The sequence below is a fragment of the Antechinus flavipes genome, chromosome 1 (genome assembly GCF_016432865.1).
Source record: "Antechinus flavipes isolate AdamAnt ecotype Samford, QLD, Australia chromosome 1, AdamAnt_v2, whole genome shotgun sequence".
NCBI lineage: Eukaryota > Metazoa > Chordata > Mammalia > Dasyuromorphia > Dasyuridae > Antechinus > Antechinus flavipes.
Window position 1 is genome coordinate 324660842 of NC_067398.1, and position 19978 is coordinate 324680819.

The window sequence follows — 19978 nt, forward strand, 5'->3', positions numbered from 1 at the left end:
CTTTGATGCTTTCCACCTTTATGACTCTGGATAAGTCTCTCAATATTCTTGGGCCACAGTCAAGAACAAAAAGAACTTTTCTTAAAGATATCTAGGAAGAGTAGAAACTGACCACCAGTGGCCAATCCACCCAAGAGATATGCCCTCTATTCCATTCAAAGGGAAACGCTGACTTCTCTTAAACAAAAGATATCTTTGATGTTTATCATAGGGAAGTGCATTTGTCGGCAAATCTGACCACAAATCCTGGGTGTATACTTTAGCACAAATAAAACAATGGACAGTGCTTCCACACCTTTCGAAGTTAATTAGTGGGACTCCATTTCCAGTAGAAGAGGCCGGCCTGGAACTGTACACAGTGTTAAAATTCAAAATAAAGACAATTTTTTTGTAAACAAAACAGAACAAGAAAGTTTATCTTCATCTTAACAACAATGAAAAGAAAGTCGCTGAAATTAAAAAAAAAAAGGTACATTGGAAAACTCTGAAAGTAATACGTTGCCTTTATTTTCTATTTAAAGGAAGTTATATGTAATGACGATCCCTGATTCCATTGTTATTTCTTTATCTGCTCTACTTTGTGTAAATTACACAAAAAAGAAAAAAAAAAACCTTTTCTTTAAAAAGAAAAGTTAAGTTCCGAATTAAAAAAAAAAAAAAAAAAAGATGAAGTAGACTCCAGTTTCGATCAACAAGTTAGCCTCGATTGGAGTTGTTTCCGAACAACCTGAATACACTCGCACTCGCCTCGCCTCGCCCCCGCCCCCGTCCCATCCTTCCCTTCTTCCCCTGCCTCTGCTTGTCCAGAGGGAGGACCATCTCCTAGCAGCAGAATCAGGCCAGGGGCTGCATTTCTAAGTTTTCCGAGAACTTCTCTGTTTTCGTCACAGTCTGCGGGGCTGATCGGTCCGCAAGGGGCAGGCCCCGGGAAAGGGCTGGGCCGAGGGAAAGGCAGCTGGGCAAGAGTGCGAGTGAGCGTGGGCACGAAGGAGGGCAGGGCACGCGCGGGACTCTTGCGGGAGCGCCGATGGGCGAGCCCAGAGGAGGGCAGGTGGGGCGGGGTGCCCTAGGCTAGGTGGGGGCGGGGAGCCTCGGGAGCCCGCGCCCGAGCGGGGTTCCGGGATCCGGGTAGTACCCTCCTCCCTCTCCTCTTCCCTTCCCTTCCTTCACTGCTGCGGCTGCCGCCGGGGGCGGGGAGTGAGACCATTGCCCGGAGCCATGTGGTGGAAGCCGTGGCGGCGCTGCTGGCGGGGCCCCCGGCGCGGCCCGGGCTCTGTGGCTCTGCTGGTGCTGCTGACCGCGGCTGCCGCCACCTTGGCCTTGGCCTTGGTGCTCCGAAGGAGCTCCGCCCCGGGTCGGGAGGCGCGCGCGCTCCAGCTTCCCGGTCTGCAGCCCGAGCCCGCCGGGGCTGGTGCCCTGCAGCCGGGAGAGAGCGCGGAGGAGCGGCTGCAACGGCTGAGCCGCCCAGTCTACCCGCGGCCGCCGCCCGAGCCCGGAGCGGTGGGAAACTTGGGCCAGGCAGTGAGCCTGCAGCTGGACGAAGCCGGCAAGAAACGTCAGGAAGAGAGCATCCAGCGGCACCAGATCAACATCTACCTCAGCGACCTCATCTCGCTGCACCGGCGCCTGCCCGAGCGATGGCACCCGCTGTGAGTGACGCGCCCCGGGCGCAGGGGCTCTCTCTGCCCAGGATCCTGGTCCCAGCTCTGGTCCGGCCACCAAAGCGCGTACGGTGCGACCGTGGCGAAGGAGTCAGATCTCCTTGCTGGATCTATATCCTTTGCAAAAAAGTTTTGTGGTGAGGAGGTGGTAGCAACCCCAGGTGTGGTGGAGAGAACTCTGGCTTTGAAGCCAATCCTGTCCCGCTGCTTACTTAGTTTGTTCTGGCTGCGACTTTTGGTCACGACACTTCGGTTTCCTCAGTCTCTTGCTTCTTCACTGAGAACCTCTAATCTTAGCTTGTCTTTCCCCTAAAAACAGGAACTGAATTTAGCTGTTCTCTCCCTGTCTCTGTCTCTCTGTCTCTTTATCTATCTGTCTGTCTGTGGTCAATCAATAAATTAATATGTTAGTAGAAGAAATGAGCCTATCCATTTTGACATTCTCATAATGAATGAAACTAAGAGAAGGGAGGATCCCTCCTTTCCAACTCTAACATTTTTGTCATTTTGTAAATTCCCTTGATTTTTTACACAAAGGATCATCTACTAGTTAACCCACAGCCTCAACACCCTGTGACATTTAAATCTTGAGTTAGGCGCATATCTAGGGTTTTTCTAAAGTCAATAAAAGATATTTATTATACAATATAAATCAGGTATAGGAGTGGTGTTTTGCTTTAATACACAAAAGAAATTCTAAACACTGAAATGTGCCCTTCCAAAGGCAAATTTGAACAAAAACAAACTTAAAACAGGATTCAATAACATAATCATTGCTAACAATTTTCTCACTTTCTTCTAACAATTTTTTGCACAATTGCCCTCTCATATATTTGAAGATAACTTAATAAGACTTTTCAAATTTTTCCCCCTTTCCAGAGCAACTATCCCCATTTCTTAGACTTTTTTGTACCAGGTCACCCTCTGTTTATATTTCAATTTAGTTTCTATCCCTAAAACATTTATATTTCAGATTGATATGGTCAGAGCAAAATATAGCTGAACCATTACTTCTCTTCCTGGGATCACTATGTCTCTTTTGCCTATGCTTTTTTGGCTATACTTTTGACACTCTTGATTTCTATTGAACTTTACTCTGTCAAAGCAGTTAAATGAGAACTACTCTGGATTTGGAGTCAAGAGGATCTGAGTTCGAATTTAGACTTAGACATCTACTATCTGAGCAAGTTACTTAGTTTCCTCATGTGTAAAACAAGCTGGAAAAGGAAATGGCAAGCCACTTCACTATTTTTGACAGGAATACCTCAGAAAGATCATGAAAAGTCAGACAATAACAGTTATGAAATCCACTAGATCCCTGTTCTCATTAACAATTCCAGCTATCTCTCCCCTATCCTGTACTTGTGAAATTGATTTTATGAACTCACTTGTAGGACTTAATATTTAATGCTATAGGATTTCATCTTATTAGGATCAGCCAATCATTCTAATATATAAAAATCTTTTTGCATTCTGACTTTGATCTTAAATATTAATTCTCTCTTTTTAAAATCTTGTCATTTGCAAACTTGAATATTATCTGCAAGTGCCTCCAAGCTACTGATAAAAATATGAAGCACTATAGGGTAAAGAATAGGTTCTTGAGTTCACACATTCTTCTTTCCTCAAAGTTGACATTGATTCATCAGTGAATTAATAGCTCATCTTCAGGTCTGGTAATTCAACCAGTTGTGAAGCCAGTGCACAAATTTAGCTCATAACTTGACATCTTTGTACACAAGAATAGCTTGAAGGACTTTATCAAATTCTTCATTGAAATTGCATTATATTCTAGCTATAGCAATTCCCTGATCTAATAAACCTGTCGAAAGAGGAAATGAAGTTAGTCTGGAATGGCCTGTTCTTAATGAAGTCATGCTAACTCTTAATGATCAATGCTTCCCTTTCTAAATGCGCTCACAAATTATCCCTCAAATGATATGCTTTAGAATTTTTCTAGAATTGAAGTCAAGCTCAACAGCCATAGTTTGAGAAGTGGGATGAAGTTTGTCTTTCAATATTGCAACACAACACAGCACAAACTTCTCCTGTTTTCCATTATTTTTCAACAATCACTGACCACTAACTAGTAATATCTATTAGTTCTTTTATTATCATGGAAAGTAGCTTGCTTGAATCTAGTGATTTTAATTCTTGGAGGGCAGATAGTAGCTTTTATAATTTTTCAGCACTAAGAGACAACTTTATGGAGTGGATAGCAAGTTATATGCTTTGGGTCAGAAGGGGCTGGATTCAGAGGACCTAAGTGCTGACTCATTGAGAAATCAGGGAGATCATTAGTTGTTGAAGAGGAGGGAGAGATTTCCAGGCCTGAGAGACAACTAGAGAAAATGCCCACAGCAGAGAGATGGAGTGTCCTGTTAATATCACTGGATTGAAGAGTATGTGGGGGAGTAAACTTGTGAGTCACTGGTTTCTTATTCCTGAACACTAGAGTCTCCTGGAACCTGGGTGCTTAAAACTGTCAGAACTCTTCACTACTCACTTTCTGCTCTCTTGGGTTTCTGGAAATAACCTGATGGATGGACTATTCTTATTGAATTCCCAACTAGTCATCCCTGCCTCTCATTCTTCTACTTAAGTAGTCATCCTAAGTCCTGCACTCTTTGTAGGCTTTGGATCATGGTTTTATGTCCCTTTGTCTAATTCTCCTTTGGTCTAATCTGCTGATTTTGCTTCTGCTTTCTGTACTTATGTCTCTACATGCCCTAAAATAAAAGGCCCTCAGCTTTACTCTCATGTTTAGAATATAAGACTTAACTAAGCCCTTTAATTGAGTACAGATTCTGACTTTTAGAATTCTCAGGCTTGGCCCATTCTAGTTATCCCATTCTGCCTGAGCCCTGTGTATGACATATATCTTCAGACCTTGTTCTCTGAGAAGTGTAATTGCTAAGCTCAGGTGATATATTGAGTGATAAACAGGCTCTCACACACAAAATGATAGACACTGGCTTTTCTGTCTCACTGAAGTGAAGGTTCACCTAAGTTAATTAAAAAGCTTCTTAATAAAGTTTCATTAGAGATCTTCAAAACTCCTTCTGACTCCAAATCCTATGATCCCATTATTGTCGTAATACATTCTGAAAAGACTAATTTAGCTCAATTTTCTAACTTAGGTCAATTCTGACCTTTGTTCAATTGCCTTGGATATACCTAGTATATTCTTCTTGAAAGCTAACTGTGTCAGATGTTAGGAATAAGAATGGGATAGCCTAGACCATTAAATTCTGCCAGCTTAGGGAACAGTTGACACAAAGAAACTACTTCTTCTAATCCTTTGCTAGCCAGCTTTCTCTATCTCTAATAATCAGGAACATTCCATAGAGAGGGAAAGTCATCTTTGCTAGGCAAGTCATAATCTTTTTTGTTCGTAAATAGTCTTAACTCGGTGTTGATGGATGCTGACTGATCAGGGTGTTGGTTGCTAAAGGATGTTGGGTGGCTATGGCAGTTTCTTAAAATAAGAAAACGATGTTTGCCTCATAGATTTTCTCTTCCTTTAACTTTAATACTTAGAGGACATTGTAGGGTTATTAATCAACCTGATTTCAATATTGTTGTGTCTTAGGGAAAAGTGAGGTCCAAGGAAAGGAAGAGAGATGAGAAATAGCCAATTGATGGAGCTGTCAGAACACACAATATTTATCAATTAATTTTGCCATCTTATGTGGGTGTAATTCATGTTACCCCCAAACAATTACAATAGTAACATCAAAAAATCACTGATCATAGATCACCATAACAGATAAAATAATAATGAAAAAGTTTGAAACATCATGAAAATTACCAAAATGTAACAGAGACAAAATTTGAGTAAATACTGTTGGGAAAATGGCACCAATATATTTACTTGATGCAAGATTGCCACAAAACTTCAATTAGTTAAAAAAAAAAGCAATATGCAAAGCATAATTAAGCAAAATACAATAAAATGAGGTATGTCTGTGTTCTCTCAGTACATATACTCCAAATACTTAGGTTTTCTAATTTGTTAAATGGAGATAATAAAGTTTTTGCTATTTATCTCTGAGCAGAGTTATTTTGAGGAAAACACTCATAAATCATCATGCTCTATAATGTGAACTATTACCATTTATAAATTACCTTCAGTCCAGCTTCATTTCTGACTTACAAATTAGTGGAGTCTGAATTAATGAGTTGTTTTTTTTTTTAATTTGCAGGTGCAGAGAGAAGAAATATGATTATGAAAATTTACCAAAAACATCTGTTGTTATAGCTTTTTATAATGAAGCATGGTCAACTCTTCTACGAACAGTGTATAGTGTTCTTGAAACATCTCCAGATATTTTGCTTAAGGAAATTATTCTGGTGGATGATTACAGTGACAGAGGTGAGCAACTTTTTAGAATGAATTTTGTTTAAAGATGTAGTGTTTTTTGGCACAGAAATGACAAAAAAAGTTGTAAAAGATAAATAAAGGGATAGTGTGTGTGTTACATAGAATATATGGTCTGATTTTTATCATCATTTAGAGCAGAAAAAAAATTTATGCCACTTTGGCCCAAGATTGTTTGTCAATCTGAAGGACTTAAACCTAAAAGTTGGAAGAGTCGTGAATCTCTGGATTGAAACCATTGATTTAAAAAAAAAAAAGACAATGGGGAAGCCATCTTCTGCTTTAAAAAATGAACAGAGTATGCACTTGAAATGACTGACAACTTTTCTCAAAATTTATGAGGAAATTTCATTGTAATGATATCTAAAAATTTCATCAAATTAAAATTGTTTACAAATATGCAGAGATTTTGAATATTGGCCTTTGATTTGGGATAGAAGTTGCAAAGCTTTCTGAGGCTTTTTGTTTTAATAAATATGTTCAACTAAATGATCAATTCATTAGAAAGGAGGTATTGGAAAGAAAAATGAGCATTATAAAGAGGAGTGATCAGGATTTCTATGCCCAAGTAAATTATAATTTCCTCAAGGCACATACCACAACTTATTTATCTTAATGATTATCTTTTTATTGGAAGAAAAGAAGCCAAGGTAGTATAATGGACAGGATGTTAGATCTAAAGTCAGCAAGACTCACGTTCCTGGATTCAAATTTAGCTTCAGACAATTACTAGCTGTATGAACCTGGGCAAATCACTTAATTCTGTTTCTCAATTTCCTCATCTCTGAAATGAGCTGGAAAAGAAAATGGCAGACCACCCCAGTATCTCTGACAAGAAAACTCCAAATGAGATAATAAAGAGTTGGATGGCATTGAAAATAATTGAGTGATAACAGCAACAACAGTAAGAGAAAATGCTACTGGGAGGACTATTTAGAGAAATACAGTACCTACACAAATGCAATCACTGTTATGATTGAAAAGGCATGCTGCCCCAGAACTAGTCCTGATCTGCAAGATATATACATCTTAGTTTTTTTTTTTTTTTTTTTTTTTTTTTTTTTTTTTTTTTTTTTTTTTTTTTTAGGATATAGGGACTAGTTATTAGAAATAGTGAAAGAAAGGAAGGAAACAAGCATTTATCAATCACTTATTATATACCAGTGCTTTACAAATATTATCTCCTTTGATCCTCATGACATCCCTGGGAAGTAGATGCTTTTGTTATCTCCATTTTACAGTTGAGAAAAATGAGGCAGACAGAAGTTAAGTGACTAGTCTGGGGTTAGACACAGTGTCTGAGACCAGCTTTGAAGTAAGATCTTCCTGATTTATTTCTCAATGATATATTCACTGTACCATCTGACTATGGAAGCATAACCTTGCCAAGTCATGTCATAAGAGGTCAAATTTGAAATTCCTAGCTCTGGTTGCTAACACAAGAATTCACTGAGATAAAATCTTTTTCACCATGTGTCAGTCTCAAGTCGATCAATTATAAGCAGATACAATGGAACATTTTCCATCGTGGAGATTGAAGTCCATCATCCTTGTACATGGAGAGAAGTAACTATATTTCATTGCTTTTCTTGACGACTTTTCTCAAGAGTTAGAAGAATTCTGAGATACTTGAATTATCATGGCTACAATAAGATACGTTTGAAGAGGATGATAAAGATACAGCATTGTTAATGTATGATTAATCTTTTAAACATTCTGCAAAATATGATCTACAGAACCAAAAATGAAATCACAGAAGGATTATCCCATAGAAAAGCTGGAAGGCAAAGTAAACAGCACACTTAGGTATATAGTGTTTTTTGATGGGAGAACAAAATATTCTGTGATATGAGTCCTGAGACCAATCATCCTGGGAATCCAAGGAGAGAGCCATCTACTCAAAGAGAAAACTTGTCATTTTATGTTAGAAGGAATATTCAAAAATCCTCTACTGAGACTGTTTTCAGAGAGTATTCACTATTGTATGATCTACAATTAGAGATAGTCATAATTATATGTATTAGATATTGTAGCATGTGTAATACACATGCATTGTCTCTGCTATTAGGAAGCTAAGCTGGTGGATTGCTTATGTTTGGAAGTTCTGAACTGGAATAGGGTTTAAAACTGATCACTTGTCCATATTGAGTCCAGCACTAATAAAAAGTATTGGGGTTTGTGGAAGAAGTATCCACTGGACTACTTAAAGGGGGTGAACTAGCTTAGGTTGGAAGCTAAACGGACTAAAGTTTCCTTGCTTATCAACAATTGAGTTATGCCTGTGATTAGTGACTGAAATTTCAGTTTAGGTGGAATCTTGAGAAAGGAAGGAAGGAAAAAATTAAGGAAGAGAAGAAGGAAGGAAAAAGGAAGAAAAGATAAAGGAAAAAAAGAGGAGGAAAAAAAAAACAAAATATTTAATGCTTCAATGATTTTTTTCTTTTTTTTCCAACAACTCTTATGAGGAAGGTAGTTAGTTCTAAATATTACTATCTCCATTACGTAGATTAGGAAACTGAATTTCAGAAGGTTAAATACCTTGCCTGTGCTCACCCAGTTAATATAGGTAAGATCTAGGAATCAGATCCAAGCCCCCTGACTCCCCATGTTACATCATGCTGCCTATATATCAGATGAGTTCAGAATGCCTTTAATTCTTGAGGGAAAGTTAACAGAAGAAGTAGTAAAATAAGATACACTTTCCATCAGTGTTACAAGGCCTGCCAGAAATCTCAGGTGAGGTAGAAAACGTAGCATGTTGTCTTAACTTTTTATCTTGTGGATCTGGTGTATGACAGAGTTCTATCTGGCCTCAGATACATCCTAATGGCAGCCTTTAAGAAAGGAGATAAAGACAGGTTGGCAGACTATCCATTCAACATATGCCTTCCTAATGTCATTAACTGGCTCCAGGGGAATATAATGGTACGTAAAAGCAATGTTACAGGAGGAATAAATTTCTTAGAAACAGAACTGAGTGTAGTGAGCTATGACAAGAATCTCCAAACTGGGAAGTAGACGTGGCAGCTTCCCTGAAGATTAATTTCACACTTGTTTCAGAATCTCCCATGAAAGTGGAAGGGTCAGAGGAGGATGGGAGAGAATAAGGAAGGGTAGTTTTGATGTTACAGGTATATTTGAGGTATTTTGAGCTTTTAGCTCAAAAGCAGTTCAGTATATCTCAAGGTGAATAAAATCATACAGCTCTAGAAATGAGAACCAGGGCTTTTAGTTTGAATGAAAAAGGATATCCTTTCCGGGTTATGATCAAAGCATCAAGAAGATATTACTGGAATTGCTATTAAAGGCTAGAGACTTTCTTTTTGGGATCCACATCTTTTTTAATACCTTTAGGTTTTGGCCAGGCTGATAATTTATGCATAATTATAACATTATAATGCAGTTCAACTACTATGTGAACATAAATATAATGAATTAGAGAATTATACCTGAGTTTCAGTATCTTCACATGTAAACTGTAATAGGACATGAACAATAATACATATAAAGATTATAATATTTATAATTAGATCCTTCATTTGTTACCAGCTCCTCTGTTTTGTTTCTACAATATTATTATCTTCATTATGCCCTTGTGTCTGGTGCCTCTGGTATTTCCTCTTCCCCACTTACAGCTTGCTTTTGTATTTTGCTCCTTGTATTGTAAGCTTCCATTATATTGTAAGCTCCTTGAAGGCACATATTGTCATTATTTTTCTTATTTGTTTCCTCAGCACTTAGCACAGTGTTTGATACAAATGTTTATTGTACTGTATTGTAAATACACAGTATGAGTATATATTATGGGTAAATTTTTTAAAATTCTTTTTACATACTTTTACAATTAGCTGTGAGTACCATACCTAGTTGCTATTAACAGTCTATATAAGGTCAGTTAACAAATATTTATTGAGTACCCACTAGATATAAGGAAAAGTGAATTTCATTGAATTTTTGGCATCTTAAGGAGTTATTCCCATTTTTTTAGTAGGGGAAATTGAGGCTAAATTTGTACTTCAGGTTTCAAGGAAAGTTAATGTATGTTTATTTTGAATATTGGTGATAAATTGCCTTTTTTCTTATACCTGCATGATACTCCATTAACATTAAATTGACATGGAGGACAATATACATCATGGGTCTTCCAGATATCCATCAAAGGATCTGATTTTGTTGAGGTAGAAAAAATATTTTTCACCAATTCAGATTGCATCCAATCTATAACTTAGTAGATAAATCTCTGAGTGCTTTAAGGCTCAAAGAAGCTAGGAATTGCTCACAGTTGCACAGGTAGATTTGAACCTAGGTGTTCCTAATTCCAGGTCCAGACTCATCTTAATTATTCTGTATTGGAGGAGAGTAGACAATTCAAATCACTGAAAACACCTGATGACAATAATATGTGTGGTTGCTGTATTCAAAAGACAGAAAATATCTGGAAGCAATATGATACAGTGGAAAGGGATATAGATTTGATGTTCAAGGATTTAAGTTCAAATTATACTTGGGTAAGTCATCAAGCTCTTTGGATCTGAGGGTTGTTAACAGTAAAATGAAGAAAGATGAATTGCATAATCTTCAAGGTTTCTTGCAACCCTAAATCTGTCACCCTCTGATCCTTTATTTTTCTAAGGCATTTTATTTTAACAGAGTATGTGGAAATATTATAACTATTAAGGTTATTTTTCACTTTGTTTTGCAAAGCACTTAAATTTCTTTTGAAAGGAAGTGATATATAATAAATAAGGAAAAACATTTGGAAAACTTTTTGATCTTTCTAAAATGCAAAACCATTAACATTAGAGTTTGCTAATTTGCTTAGTTTTTTGTTGTTATTATTCTTATTCTTATTAGAACATTTAAAGGAGCCTTTGGAAAACCATTTGTCTGGTCTGCGTAAAGTACGTTTAATCCGGGCAAATAAAAGGGAAGGTCTAGTTCGAGCTCGACTTCTGGGAGCTTCTGTAGCAACTGGAGAGATTCTGACTTTCCTTGACTGTCACTGTGAATGTCATGATGGTTGGCTAGAGCCGCTGTTGGAAAGGTAGGAGAATCTCTTTTAATCAAATGATTTGAAATGAAGAAATAATAATTTTTAAGAAACTACCATCTATTTTCTTTCTTTAATTGACTTGCACTTGGCACTACCAATACAGATGTAACTGGCTTTTCTATCCACCTTTGAGAGCAGTTTGAGAACCTTGGAATTTCTTCCTATCAGGCAGTTGCCTTCTTTAAATTCATACTAATTCAGGCCCTTAGTCTCTTCTTGTCCAGACTATAATAGTAATTTTTTTTAATTTCTTCTTCTCCTCTTCCTCTTCCTTCTTTTTCTTCTTCCTTCTCCTCCTCCTTCTTCTCTCTGTCTCTGTCTCTTGTCTCTGTCTTTCTTCCTCCATCCCTTTTCTCATATGTGGCCTTTTCCAACCATCCCAGTCTTTTTCTAGTCTAATCCTCTATACACTTTCCATCAATCAGCTTCAATGACTTACTTAGGTTGTCTCTTCATAAACAAAGCTCATCTTCTGACTTGGTTCCTTTTTTCTAGCTGTCCTTGTATTTGGAAATTCTCCATCACCTCCTATGCCTGCTGAATCCTGTGGTTTCTTCAATCTCTGCTTAAATCCTATCTTTGGCAGGAAGTTTTTTTTTTTTTTAATAGCTTTTTATTGACAGAACATTTGCATGGGTAATTTTTCAACATTGATCCTTGCAAACACTTCTGTTCCAACTTTTCCCTTCCTTCCCTTTATCCCCTCCCCTAAATGGCAGGCAGTCTCATACATGCTAGTTAAACATATTAAAGTATATCTTAAATACAATATATGTGTACGTATTTATACAGTTCTCTTGTTGCACAAGAAAAATCAGATTTAGAAAGGTGAAAATAACCTGGGAAGAAAAATAAAAATGCAAGTAGTCCATACTCGTTTCCCAGTTTTTTTTTTTTTTTCTGGGTATAGCTGGTTCTATTCATCACTGATCAATTGGAACTGAATTGGATCCTCTCATTGCTGAAGATAGCCACTTCCTTCAGAATTGATCCTCATATAATATTGTTATTGAAGTGCATAATGATGTTCTGGTTCTGCTCATTTCACTTAGCATCAGTTCATTTAAGTCTCTCCAAGCCTCTCTGTATTCATCTTGCTGGTCATTTCTTACAGAACAATAATATTCCATAACATTCACATAACATAATTTACTCAGCCATTCTCCAACTGATGGGTTATCCATTCAATTTCCAGTTTCTAGCCACTATGAAAAGGGCTGGCAGGAAGATTTTTAAAGCCTCTTCAATTAGTTACTCCTCTCTAAGATCCCCTCCTATGTACTCTGTATATATCTTGTATAGTCTTAGTTATTTACATGTTATTCTTCCTATTAGAATATAAAGTCCCTGAAAGCAGGACTCTTTTTGCCTTTATTTGTATCCCCATGGCTTAAAACCACATCTGACACATAGCAAGCTCTAAAAAATGCTTTTTTGATTGATTAATTGCTAAGCCTACAATTTTGAATTGTCTTATATGAAATTTTAGTGTTAGAAAACTCTAGATTCAGCTATTGGCTTTGTTATTTAATAGTTGTGTGATCTTGAGTTAGTTCACTTAATCTTTATTTATTTGTAAAATGGAGACATAGAATTATTGGGATGATCAAGTGACTGGAAAGAACTGGAAAGCCACTTAAACACACAAGTGGTTATGTTATCTCATCAATAAGTATTCCATGGCTATCTATTATATAGTCTTTTTTTTTCCATATTCTCCTATAAGTTTGCCGTAAAGGGTTTACTCAAAGTACTGAAGACCTTCCTTTTTTTCTCTGCAACTGTATCTCCTTGTTCCCTATACTTCCCACATGACAGTGCCATCATTCTTCTGTTGAATAGTAGTGCTTCCCAAATGTTTGTTGAGTTACTGACAGATTGATCACTTTTTTCACCCTATCCCTGCTTTCTTTGATGACATCTTTTACTATTGTAAAAGCCTCTCATTGGATTTACGTTCTGTTTACTCAGGATGTAAATTACTTTCTATATTTATTTTTAATTTTGAGGAAATTATTGTATTCCATGGTCTCACTGCAAAACAATAGGACTGGTAGGTTGTTCATATTAGACAGATGAATCTTTGTGTCCATGGGAAGCTTAGAGTTATCAAAAGAGCTTTATAATTTATGGGGAAATTTAGCCTGTTCTTAAAAACACTGTGAACTTACACTAGAAGAAACAAAATAGAATTTATTTATGTTCTCTTTTAAAAGATTCACTTTTTCCATAGGAGAAAACATTAAAATAAGTAGTGGCATCTTAGAATGAGACGTGTCAAATTATCTTTCTAGTTTTCTTTACATATAAATCTGCAACTGGGAGAAGTACCAGTGGTAGAGGAAAAATGCTAGCTGTTCTCTGCCATAGACAAGGAATATAAGGAAAGACTATGGTGATCTGGATCTCTGGTTGTTCCTGCATGCCCTGGGCACTGAAAACAATAGCGCTTTTACCTAATTCTGATCCCCAAATTGGGATTACATTTTTTACCAGTAGTAACTCTCCATGCTTTTCAATGTCATATTGATATGTGTCCTAGGATAATCACACTGGCCATGTTGCCCTTACCTTACTGTGTAATCTTAGCTAGGTATCTTAATTCTGTATATAGGTTTCCTACTTCACAAATGGAAGAAAATAGCTGCCTGCTATGCAGGAATATGGGCAACTAGATGGCACAATAAGTAAAATACTATACCTGGAGTCAGAAAGACCTGAGTTCAAATCCAGCCTCAGATACTTATTAGCTGTGTGACCTCTGGGCCAGGCATTTCATTGTGCAAATTCGGTTTTCAGTTTCTTCATCTGTAAAATGAGCTGGAGAAGGAAATGGCAAACAACTCTAGTTATCTTTGCCAAGGAAACCCCAAATGGAATCATAAAAGGGATGGATAAGACTGAGTTGAACAACAGCAATTGTAGGGATATGAAGTGAGTAAGACTTTCTTTGCTCCAGAAAAAGACTTAGCATTTACCCAAGATCTTGAAGAGACTAGGGAAATAATAGGTACCAAGGATACGTATCAAGTATCAGGATATCAAATAGGTATCAAAGTAGTTTGGCCAGGCAGTGCAATTATATTGAAAGTGACCTTGACCCTGGTTGAAGGTCTCAGAGCCAAATCATTCTGCTGGTGACTATGGAATCTCTTTTTTTTTTTTTTAATTTTTTATTTAATAATTACTTTATATTGACACTCGTTTCTGTTCCGATTTTTTTTTCCCCTCCCTCCCTCCACCCCCTCCCCTAGATGGCAAGCAGTCCTTTATGTGTTGGATATGTTGCAGTATATCCTAGATACAATATATGTTTGCAGAACCGAACAGTTCTCTTGTTGCTTAGGGAGAATTGGATTCAGAAGGTATAAATAACCCGGGAAGAAAAACAAAAATGCAGATAGTTCACATTCGTTTCCCAGTGTTCTTTCTTTGGGTGTAGCTGCTTTTGTCCGTCATTTATCAATTGAAACTCAGGTCTCTTTGTCAAAGAAATCCACTTCCATCAAAATATGTCCTCATACAATATCGTTGTCGAAGTGTATAATGATCTCCTGGTTCTGCTCATTTCACTTAGCATCAGTTCATGTAAGTCTCGCCAGTCCTCTCTGTATTCATCCTGTTGGTCATTTCTTACAGAACAATAATATTCCATAACATTCATATACCACAATTTACCCAGCCATTCTCCAATTGATGGGCATCCATTCATTTTCCAGTTTCTAGCCACTACAAACAGGGCTGCTACAAACATTTGCATATCCAAAGAAAATCTATTTGCTAGTAAGCCATCAATCAGATGTGTTAATAGTTTAGAAACTAAGTATCTAGCAGATTGGGAATGTTCTGTTTCTGACAGAACCTCATGAATCAGGCTTTGGATCTGGATCAGGACATAATAGAACAAATTCAGGAGAAGCCTTAGGTAGATTTCTCTGTCCATGGAAGTTTTTGCAGTGGTTCTTGAGAGTCCTGTACTATTAACTATACTTGAAGTCTATAGAATATTAATCTAAATCCTCATGGATATATTTGGAACTGAATTGGTTTCCCTAACATCCACTTACTATGGTAATAATTCTAGACCACAGCACCCTAGGTTTGAGCAATTAAGTTTTTTTTTTTTAAATGATAATAGCTTTTAATTTTTCATGCAAAGGTAGTTTTCAACATTCACTCTTGCAAAACCTTGTGTTCCAAAATTTTCTCCCTTTTTCCCTAACTCCCCCCTCCTCTAGACAGCAAGTAATCTGCTGTAGGCTAAATATGTGCAATTCTTCTAAACATATTTCCACATTTATCAAGAAAAATCTGATCAAAAGGGGGAAAATGAGAAAAACAAACAAACAACAACAACTAAAAAAGTGAAAATACTATGTTGTGATCCACTTTCAGTCCCTATAGTCCCATCTCTGGATGCAGATGACTCTCCATCACAAGTCTATTGGAATTTCTCTGGATCACCTCAATGCTGAAAAGATCCAAGTCCGTCACAGTTGACCATCACATAATTCTGTTGTTGCTGTGTACAGTGTTCCCTTGATTCTACTCACTTCACTTAGCATCAGTTCATGTAAGTCCCTTCAGGCCTTTCTGAAATCATCCTGCTCATCATTTCTTACAGAACAATAATATTCCATAGCATTCATATATCATAATTTATTCAGCCATTCCCCAACTGATGGGCATCCACTCAGTTTCCAATTTCTTGCCACTACAGAAAGTCTGCTACAAACATGCACATATGGGTTCTTTTCCTTTTTTTTTTTTCCATGATCTCTTAGGGCTATAGACCCAGTAGAGACACTGCTAGATCAAAAGGTATGTACAGTTTGATAGCCCTTTGGGTATAAATCAATTCACAACTCCACCAACAATTTATTAGTGTTCCAGTTTTCCCACATCCCCTTCAATGTCATTACCTTTTCCTGTCATCTTAGCCAATCTGAGAGGTGTGAAGTGGTACCTCAGAGCTGACTTAATTTGCATTTCTCTAATCCTGAGTGATGTAGAGCATTTTTTCATATGACTAGAAATGGTTTTATCTGAACCATCTGAAAATTGTTCATATCCTTTGACCGTTTATCAATTGGGAAATGTGAGCTATTAAATTTTATCTGAATCAGAATTGCTTAGCAATGGAAGTCATTGTGAACAAGCAATGTTTTGAAGTTTGTCATGGATCATAAATAGTTCATGTCATTTTTACAACTCTTCAAGGTGATTGTTATTATTATCCCCATTTAGTAGATAAGGAAACTGAGGCTGAGAGATATAATGTGACTTACCTAGGATCACAGAGAAAGTGGTTGTTTAGATAAGATTTGAACCCAAATTGTCCTGAAATTGCATCCAGCTCACTTAACGGCACAGTGGATGGAGCAGCAGTGCCATATCATCTCACTTTTTTGTGTCAAATTTATCTTTTTATATCCTATTAGTTTTTATTCATTAGAATTCATTATTATCAAAAGCATGGTGCAAAATAGAAGATAAACTAAAAAGGACCTTCTAAATACTAAAATCTGTGGAGCTATTAGCCATGCCCCCATTTTCTAGTTTCAGTTTTAATGCCATAAACCACAAGAAGGATGTGGTTATTATTATTTAGTTCTTTTATTATTTAACAACTTATATGTGTGTGCGTGTGTGTATCTATCTATCTATCTATCTATCTATCTATGTATGTAGTATGCTTTTTAGAGCCCCCACACTGCGGTGCCAAAATATATCGTCCAGACTAGCTCTCTGGAGGATCTCGGGACCAGCCTGCGTTCTTAGTCTTAGTGGAAGAATGATGAAGCAGGGGACCCAGGAGGCTAGTCAGAGATGGAATCCATTTATTTCAATTCCTCTCAGCCCCTACATACCTTAATATGATTACATCACTACACCACACCGTGCAAGTGCTAACTATAGTAGCATTACATCACCACAGCACACTGAGCAAGTGTTAACTATAAGCACCCTGCTAGTGATATATAAATGCCTCCTTACTGTAAGTATCCCTTGCTTCAGGTAGAACACAGGTGGTCACACCTTCCTTGACTTCTCAAGAAGGGTAAGAGACACTAAAGGGAGATGGGGAGCAAAACCAGACATTGTCAGCAGGTTCCCTCTGAGCTGAAGTCTTATACCTCACCCAGAGTTCCCCCACTATCTGCAGCCCTATACATACACACAAACACACACACACACACACACGTATATATATATATATATATATATATATATATATATATGTACACACACACACACAAAACACACACACATGATATATATATATATATATATATATATATATATATATATATATATATGTTATTTCTATTACATCACAAACTCATTGAAGACAAAAGTCATACTTTATATTAAAGTGCCTAGCATAGTGCCATATATTTGTAACTATAAAGTTCCATACTTCTGTTCAAATTGCTTTCATATACATAATTTCATTTGATTTTCTCACTGATCTTTTTATGGTAGGTAAAGCAGATAGTATTCTATTTTAATAAAGGAAGACACTAGTCCTTGAATGTCAAATGAAAGTTTGGATATGATCCTATATATAAGCACTAATGAAGCCATTATAAATTCTTCTTCTTTTTTTTAAATAGCTTTTTATTTACAAGATATATGCATGGGTAATTTTACAGCATTGACATTTGCAAAACCTTTTGTTCCAATTTTTCCCTTCCTTCCCCCCACCCCTTCCCCCAGATGGCAAGTTGACCAATACATGTTAAATATGTTAAAGTATAAGTTAAATACAATATATGTATATATGTCCATACAGTTATTTTGCTGCACAAGAAGAATTGGACTTTGTAATAGTGTACTATTAGCCTGTGAAGGAAATCAAAAATGCAGGCAGACAAAAATAGAAGGATTGGGAATTTTATGAAGTGTGGAAGTTCATACTCATTTTCCAGAGTTCTTTCTATGGGTGTAGCTGGTTCAGTTCATTATTGCTCCATTGGAACTGATTTGGTTCATCTCATTGCTGAAGATGGCCACATCCATCAGAATTGATCATCACATAGTATTGTTTTTGAAGTATATAATGATCTCCTGGTCCTGTACCATTATAAATTCTTAAACAAGGTAGAAATATAAAGAAAGTAGTATTTTTGGGACAGCATTATAAAGAAGAAGAGGGTTGAGCCCAGGAGACCAGTTAAGAAACCATTACGTCAATTTGAACCTGAAGTGATAAAAGACCTGCATGATGGCTATGAAATATCTCTCTATATATATCAACAACAGAAATAATACTTTGATTAGTATACAGAACTAAACAGTAGGGTTTTTGTGGTTTTTATTTGTATTAAATCATATGTTTACTTATCATCAGTAAACAACAGAACTATAAAACACAATCTGCTTGGCAAGTTTTAAACAGAATTCAGGGAAGCCTATGATCTTAATTTTCTGATACCCTGTAAGGAAGTTTTTAATTATGGTTATTTGAAAAATCATCAATAACCTTTTTTGGTTGTTGTTGTTCTTACTGTACCAGATAAGAGTATAATGAATAAAAATATAGATGAGTTTCAGAGTATTAATAACAAAATCAAGATAATAAAAATATTAGAATGTCAAAGCAAGTCACTTATTATGCCCACTTAATAAATCTAGCTTCTGACCTGATTGCTCAAATGAAGCTGCTTTCTTAAAAATTCCCAGTGATTTTTGAATCACCAAAACTGATTACCTCTTCTCAGTCCTTAACCTTCTTGATCTCTATGTGACCTATGACACTAACGATCCCTTTCTCCTCATGGATACTTTCCTTAATCTGAGTTTTTGTGACACTTCTCTCTTTGTTTTTGCAGTTAACCTCTCTGACAGCTCCTTCTCAGTCTTCTTTCCTAATTAGAGGCATTTGTTGTTATTTGCTTGTTTTTAATTGTGTCCTACTCTTCCTGACCCCATTTGGCATTTCTTGGCAAATATATTGGAGTGGTTTATCATTTCCTTCTCCAGTTCGTTTTATTGATGAGGAAACTGAGGCAGATAGGGTGAAGTGACTTGCCTAGAGAAACATAGCCTAGTAAGACTGAGGCTGGATTTGAACTTAGATATTCCTGACTCAGACCTATAATATCCAGTGCATTATCTAGCTGCCCAATTATAGGTATATCCAAAGATTTGTCCTAGGCTCTCTTCTGTCTCTACATACTTTTACTTAGTGATCTTGTCAATTCCCCTAGGCTCAATTATCATTTCTATGCAGAAGACTCACACATTTATATATCTTGTTCTTGTTTCTCTTCTGAGCTACAGTTAATCATCACGAATTACTTTTTTGGACATCTCAAACTAGAAATTTAGAAGGAATCTTAAACTCAACATTCCCACAACAGAACTCACTATATTTTCCTCAAAACCTATTTATTTTGCATATATACACATATGCATATCTTGTCTCTCCAATTAGATTATAAATTCCTTGAGGGTAAACTTTAAGACACTATAAGATTAGGTACTATTGTTGTTGACATAATTGGCATTGTCATTATTATACTAGAATAAGTTATCACTTTTGACTCTTTTAAAATGGAGCATGAAGGGAGAATAAATTAATGAATTTTTTTTAAAAAGCACTGATTAAGTTTTTGCTATGTGTCATATATTCATTTGAGCACAGGGAACACAGTACAAAAAAAAATACACAAAAGTAAAGATAATCCCTTCCCTCAAGGAGCTTACATTCTAGAAAGGGAAGACCACTGGTACAAGGGGCAACTAAGTGGCACCATAGTAGATAGAGTACTGGGCCTGAAGTCAGAAAGACTCATCTTCCCAAGTTCAAATTTGGCCTCAGACACTTAATACCTGTGTGACCCTGGACAAGTCACTTAACTCTGGGTCTCAGTTTTT

At 36.7% G+C, this 19978-nt stretch overlaps 1 protein-coding gene across 1 annotated transcript in view; it reads left to right on the top strand.

Moving 5' to 3' along the window:
• Positions 1-230: 230 nt before the first annotated feature.
• Positions 231-19978, top strand: part of GALNT12 (polypeptide N-acetylgalactosaminyltransferase 12) — a 44530-nt gene continuing 24782 nt past the window's right edge. Inside the window, exons 1-3 of the mRNA XM_051966711.1 lie at positions 231-1649; positions 5867-6036; positions 10897-11086. Of these exons, the coding sequence (XP_051822671.1) occupies positions 1219-1649; positions 5867-6036; positions 10897-11086 (791 nt within the window). The 5' untranslated portion in view covers positions 231-1218. The remainder of the gene's footprint in view (positions 1650-5866; positions 6037-10896; positions 11087-19978) is intronic.